The 7,303-nt window shown below is 38.3% G+C and overlaps 1 protein-coding gene across 1 annotated transcript; it reads left to right on the top strand.

Moving 5' to 3' along the window:
* The first annotated feature begins 3,707 nt into the window (after nt 1–3,707).
* Nucleotides 3,708–4,649, top strand: LOC126493959 (olfactory receptor 51A4-like). The gene has a single exon (XM_050131099.1). The coding sequence runs from the start codon at nt 3,708–3,710 to the stop codon at nt 4,647–4,649; it is 942 nt and encodes a 313-aa protein (XP_049987056.1).
* The last annotated feature ends 2,654 nt before the right edge of the window (nt 4,650–7,303 follow it).

Genomic DNA, 7,303 nt, shown 5'->3' with positions numbered 1-7,303 from the left:
TGGAAAGACAGGAGGAGTCAGTGGTAAAACAAGATGAAGGAGTTGATGAACTTGGCAAAAGCACTACATCCCTCTTAATATTTCTTTTACCTAAACAAAATTACATTAAAACCTTGGAGGGCTCTATGATCAGAAAACAAACAAATCAAAACAGCAATAACAAATCAAAATGTCTACTAAGTCTCCTTAGTCATGTGGACCAAGTAAAGAGAAAACATCTCTTGCACTACATCAACTTCAGTTCTCCATTCTTTCAGGTCACTATCATCAGTTTATCTTGGGATCTGGAGTTCACCAGTCACAAGAGACATTTTATTAAGAACTAAGAAACTTAATGGATCTGGATTCTTTTTTTTAATTTATTTATTAAATATTTCTGTCTCTTCCCCACCTCCGCCTCCCCTTTCCCTCTCCCTTCCCCAATCAAGCCCCCTCCCTCGTCAGCCCAAAGAACAATCAGGGCTCTCCATCCCGTGGGAAGTCCAAGGAAAACCCTCCTCCGTCCAGGTCTCGTAAGGTGAGCATCCAAACAGCCTAGGCTCCCACAGAGCCAGTACATGCAATAGGATCAAAAACCCATTGCCATTGTTCTTGATGTCTCAGTAGTCCTCATTGTCCGCTATGTTCAGTGGGACCTGTTTTAACCCAGGCTTTTCAGACCCAGGTCAGCTGGCCTTGGTGAGTTCCCGATAGAGCATCTCCATTGTCTCAGTGTGTGGGTGCACCCCTCGCAGTCCTGAGTTCCTTGCTCATGTTCGCTCTCCTTCTGCTCCTGATTTGGACCTTGAGATTTCAGTCCGGTGCTCCAATGTGGGTCTCTGTATCTGTCTTCTTTCATCGCCTGATGAAGGTTAATATTCAGGAGGATGCCTATATGTTTTTCTTTGGGTTCTCCTTCTTATTTAGCTTCTCTAAGAACCCGAATTATAGGCTCAATGTCCTTTATTTATGGCTAGAAACCAAATATGAGTGAGTACATCCCATGTTCCTCTTTTTGGGTCTGGCTTACCTCACTCAGGATAGTGTTTTCTATTTCCATCCATTTGCCTGCAAACTTCAAGAAGTCCTTGTTTTTTACTGCTGAGTAGTACTCTAATATGTATATATTCCATACTTTCTTCATCCATTCTTCAATTGAAGGGCATCTAGGTTGTTTCCAGGTTCTGGCTATTACAAACAATGCTGCTATGAACATAGTAGAGCATATACTTTTGTTGTGTGATAAGGCCTCTCTTGGGTATATTCCCAAGAGTGGTATTGCTGGGTCCATGGGTAGGTTGATCCCAAATTTCCTGAGAAACCTCCACACTGCTTTCCAGAGTGGTTGCACAAGTTTGCATTCCCACCAGCAATGGATGAGTGTACCCCTTTCTCCACAACCTCTCCAGCAAAGGCTATCATTGGTGTTTTTGATTTTTGCCATTCTGACAGGTGTAAGATGGTATCTTAAAGTTGTCTTGATTTGCATTTCCCTGATCGCTAAGGAAGTTGAGCATGACCTTAGGTGTCTTTTGGCCATTTGAACTTCTTCTGTTGAGAGATCTCTGTTCAACTCAGTGCCCCATTTTATAATTGGGTTGATTAGCCTTTTACGGTCTAGTTTCTTGAGTTCTTTATATATTTTGGAGATCAGACCTTTGTCAGTTGTGGGGTTGGTGAAGATCTTCTCCCAGTCAGTGGGTTGCCTTTCTGTCTTAGCGACAGTGTCCTTTGCTTTACAGAAGCTTCTCAGTCTCAGGAGGTCCCATTTATTCAATGAGGCCCTTACTGTCTGTGCTGCTGGGGTTATACGTAGGAAGTGGTCTCCTGTGCCCACGTGTTCTAGAGTACTTCCCACTTTCTCTTCAATCAGGTTCAGTGTGTTTGGACTGATATTGAGGTCTTTCACCCACTTGGACTTGAGTTTTGTGCATGGTGATAGATATGGGTCTATTTTCATTCTTCTACAGATTGACATCCAGTTTTGCCAGCACAATTTGTTGAAGATGCTCTCTTTTTTCCATTGTATACTTTTAGCTCCTTTATCGAAAATCAGGTGTTCATATGTTTGTGGGTTAAAGTCAGGGTCTTCTATTCGATTCCATTGGTCGACTTCTCTGTTTTTATGCCAATACCAAGCTGTTTTCAATACTGTAGCTCTGTAATAGAGTTTGAAGTCAGGGATGGTAATGCCTCCAGACGTTCCTTTATTGTATAAGATTGTTTTGGCTATCCTGGGTTTTTTGTTTTTCCATATAAAGTTGATTATTGTCTTCTCCAGATCTGTGAAGAATTTTGATGGGATTTTGATGGGGATTGCATTGAATCTATATATTGCTTTTGGAAGAATGGATCTGGATTCTTGATTAAGGTAGATACATACCATTCGTTACAATGACTGAGTTTTGCCTTTATTTAATTTATTTGAGGAAACAATCATTTCTCATGTATATGTACAAAAACATAGCACATTGTACCATATATACATATTAATTTAACAATTAAAAATAAGTTAGAAATAGCATGAAAGCTTCACAATAAATTGAAGAGAAAATATTCAAGTGATTATTAAATGTAAACAAAAATTCATGGTAATTTAAAATAATTCATTTTAGAAGAGTAATTGCAAAAGTGCTTAATTATTTAGATAAATTAGAAACCAAACACGTACTTTTAAACAATGGTTAAATATGACAAATTAACAAAATGTATATACACCCATGTATATGTAACAACAATTAATGAAAAAAGAAGTTAATACTTTGAAAGATAGCAGGGAAGGATACATATGAGGATGTGGAGGGATGACAGGGAAGGCAGATATGTTGTTAGCTATACTATAATGCTAAAACAAACTTGAACAAATTTTAAAATGCAATAAAAACTCAAAATAAATTTATAGGATATTAAATTACAGATGTGCATTGTAATGTTACAATGAAAATAATTGCTTTATGCAGTTGATATGCACAAATATATACTCCTTTAACAGAAACAAGTATTGTATTCTATATATAAATATATACTGTGTATACACAAACACACAAAACAATTTAATTAGGCATTAAATTGAAATGTCTAAGAAAAATCAACTAAATAGATATTCCAAAAGAAAGTATTAAATATGATAATGATTGACATCATCAAAAAATTGAACACAAGACTGTTCTAAAAAAAAAGTTCAACATAAAAAGTTAACCAAATTGTATACCTCCACCTAAATACTGCATAGTGATGTGCATAATATCAATGGTAAAGCAACTATACTAATCCAGGGTACTACCAAAAAATAACAGCAACAGCAAAGGAATATAGGCACAGAATGTCTCAACTGGAACATGCCTATAGGAAGATTATAAAGCTTCATATAGTTAAGTAGATAACAGGAAGCATACAATCACTTAAGGATCTATCTCATAAAGTCATGATGTAAAGCAGATATGAAAAATAGAAATAATGCATTTCATGAAGAAAAAATTAATTTTGTTCTGTTATGTGAACCATGATCATTTTTAATGGCTATTCAGATACTAATATGTACTAGTATGTTTATTTCTCATTGATTTTCCTCCATGTTGTATAAATATCTAAGCATAATTCCCATATCTCTTGGTTTGACAGCACCTTAAAATTTCAGTACGACAAAGTCAGGCATTTACGCCATTCTATGCTCGGCACCACAACACACATCTTTGGAGTTGCTCGTCTTGATTCCTTGACACGCTGGCATGTCTATTCTCAACATCTCTGTTACTGAAATTCCTGCTTTCTACTTGGTTGGGTTCCCAGGGATGGAATCTGCACACATTTGGATCTCCATCCCCATATGCCTCCTGTACACTGCAGCCATCCTCGGCAACTGCACTATCCTCTTTTTTATAAGATCAGAGCCGTCTCTGCATGAACCCATGTATTATTTCCTCTCCATGTTAGCTCTCTCTGACCTAGGGCTATCCATTTCCTCTCTTCCTACCATGCTCAAGGTTTTCTTGTTCAGTTCTCCAGAAATTTCTCCCAATGTATGTTTTGCCCAGGAGTTTTTCATTCATGAATTCTCGGCTATGGAGTCATCTGTACTTCTCATTATGTCCTTTGACCGCTTTGTGGCCATCTGTAACCCTCTGAGATACACTTCCATCCTTACCAGTGCCAGGGTTCTTCGAATCGGGCTTGCTTTTGCTCTCAAGAATGTTTTGTTGATCCTGCCTTTTCCTGTAACTCTAAAGCGTCTAAGATACTGCAAGAAGAATCTGTTGTCACATTCCTACTGCCTCCACCAGGATGTGATGAAGCTGGCCTGCTCAGACAACAAGTTTAATGCCATCTATGGTTTATTTGTGGCTCTCTCGGGTATCCTGGACATAACATGTATTTTCTTGTCCTATGGACTGATCCTGAGAGCAGTGCTGGGCATTGCATCCCAAAGGGAAAGGCTCAAGGTCCTCAGCACCTGTGTCTCCCACATCTGTGCTGTGCTTGTCTTCTATGTCCCTGTCATCTCCCTTGCTGTTATCTACCGCTTTGCCAAACACAGTTCTCCTATAACCAAGATCCTCATGGCTGACATTTTCCTGCTTGTGCCTCCATTGATGAATCCCATCATATACTGTGTGAAGAGCCAACAGATAAGAAATGTGATACTAGAGAAACTGTGTCAAAAACAAAGCTGACAAATACGCTTAATCTCAAGAAAATCCAATTTCTGATGAAAACGAAGCAGAATGAATTGGGAAAGACTCACATGGTATGTTAACTTTCAGAATCGTCTTTTCACATATTCACCAAGATCTAAGAATCAGCCTTGCAAATTTCTTGATTTAATATTTAAGACTGAGACATTAGTGCAAGCATAGAATGTATTCCTACTTTTACCTAGTTGGTAATATCAGTTTTTTTCTTTTATTGAAAATAGATTTTGTTTCCATAAATATATCCTGATTACAGTTTCCCTCCAGTTTATTCCTTCCAAGTCTTTCCCCACCTCCCCCTCTCCTCCTGATCCATTCTTTTTCTGTCTCTCATTAGAAAAGAGCAGGCTTCTCAAAGATAACAAGCAAACAAGCTGAAATAAAAATACATTAAGATAAAACAAGAACCTTCACATCACAGCTTTGCCAGGAAACTCAACGTAATGAAAAAGATCCCAAGAAGAGAAACAAGAATCACAGACCTACTTGTTCACACACTCAAAAGTCCAATAAAATACTAAGCTGAAAGTTATAACGTATACACAGAGGACCTGGTGCAGACCTATGTTGGCCCTCTGCTTGCTGCTTCAGTCTCTGTGAGTTCTTACAATCCTTGTTCAGTTGACTCAGAGGGTTTTGTTCTCCTGATGTCCCCCATTCCATCTCTCTCTTACACCCTTCCTGCCTCCTCTTCTGTGGTGTTTCCTAAGCTCTGCAGGGAGGGATTTGATGGAGACAGCTCATTTTGGACTATTTCAAAGGAATCTCCTCTCTCTCTCTCTCTCTCTCTCTCTCTCTCTCTCTCTCTCTCTCTCTCATGTGATGTCTATGGTTCTGTACATTTGCTCTCATCTGCTGCAGAAGGAACACTCTCTAATGATAATTGAATAAGGCAATGACTTATGAGTATATCAGAATATCACTAGGAGTCATTTTATTGATGAATTTTTAGACCTGTAGTGTTTGATTTTATACTAGGTTCTGGGATACCCAGTTTCTGGTCTTTGGTTACCCTAGCACTTCTGGGTATGGGTGTTAAGTATGTTTATTTGAAAACTGAAAATACACGTTCATGTGAAAACTGGGTTTTTGAGAAAATGTGACTAAAGTTAGTCTTTTCATTTAAACTATTCTTATGCAACACAGGGTCTTGGAAACTATAAATATACTCCTGCAGCTCATAAAACCAAATTTATATGGACAATGACAATTTTACACAAAACACATTAGAATAAACAATAAGAATGATTCTTTTATTAGAAAAAGTACTTTGTTCACCTATTTTATTTCCTTATTGAGCTGTCAAATATAAGCTTCTGGTCCATGCTGTAGACAGACAGCGGCCTGTCTTTCGGGTCTCTATGGCAGTTAGAACACAATGATAAAAATTCTTCAGCACTGAGACTAGTCTCACTGCAACTTGATATACCATGGCTGGCTGATATCCATGGGAAGCTGGCCTGCATCTAAAGAGCAACAGTGGAGACGAGTTAATAGGGTCAAGGGGAAGGAGGGAGGAACTGGAAAGAGGGGAGGTAGAAAAACTTTGATTGGAGTGTAAAATAAATAAATAAACAAACAAACCAAAGACTCTTGAGCACATTGCTCAGTTCACTTCCAACTCTCGGCTCAACTTAGCCTTGAATTTCCATCCCTACACTCATCTTTACATGATACAATTGTAGCAAGAGTTTAGTTAAGTTGGTTTAACTAAATCTCTTCATTGTTTATATTATATTACCTTAGATACAAAAGTGGATTACTTATATACTACAATTGTTTGGTTGATAATTGATCATCCTGACCACATTCAGCAAGCAGCAACAGTAAACCAAAACTGTCTTGTACCTTAATGCTTACATTAGACATTCCTCATCCATCAACCAACTTGTCTATACCTTCTCAGTCTCTCAATTCTACTTCTATTCAGTTAATATGACTTAAGCCTGATTGTTCTCCCCTACTACCCCATGAGGGCCCTATATCACCATGAGAGCTCCTCTGGATAAAGTTTCTTTACAGTTCTTTTACAAGTTTCATGATGATAACCACACCTACCAATGGCTCTATGTTCACATTTTTGAGTTCTTTGTTTCAAATCTTGATGAGATCTCCACTGATTAGTTAAATTTCTGAACCACTGTACTGAGGGAAAATCAGTAGAATCACAGGGATGACAGCTCTTCAGTCTTGAGATTTGAGTACAGTGTATTAGTTGTGCTAGCATCCCAGGCACATACAGTTGGTCTAAAAACACAAGCTTCCTTTTGAGAATCTCCATGCAGAGCTGGAAGTTTTAATTTCTGTTTCTGGCTTGAGCAAGAATATCTACTTCCATGCTAGAGTGTTCTTCCTGAATCCTGGTTTTGAATGGGATCTATCCTCCAACTTTGATGATAGGTTTATTTAGTTACCCCTTGTGAGAATTTCCTTCCTCTTCAACTGACCCTTATCATCCCAGGGCAAGTCTGGATAGACTTTATTTACACATCTTTTTGATCTTTTGTTCACAATGTGGGTCATGAACTCTGCTGACCCTTTTTATTTTCATACATTTGTGGGGAATAATCTGAACCTTCAGTGGCCTCCTTAGGAAGTATCACCACTACCTACACTGTCACCCTTGTGACACTCCT

Source organism: Alexandromys fortis, unplaced genomic scaffold (genome assembly GCF_014885135.2).
Source record: "Alexandromys fortis isolate MF-2015 unplaced genomic scaffold, M_Fortis_MF-2015_v1.1 scaffold_360, whole genome shotgun sequence".
NCBI lineage: Eukaryota > Metazoa > Chordata > Mammalia > Rodentia > Cricetidae > Alexandromys > Alexandromys fortis.
The sequence above is the reverse complement of the archived record's forward strand: the minus strand, read 5'-3'. Positions and strand labels throughout refer to the sequence as shown.

What these genes read in the sequence shown, in the direction of transcription:
- LOC126493959 (XM_050131099.1), top strand. Translation starts at nt 3,708, where the DNA reads ATGTCTATTCTCAACATCTCTGTTACTGAAATTCCTGCTTTCTACTTG.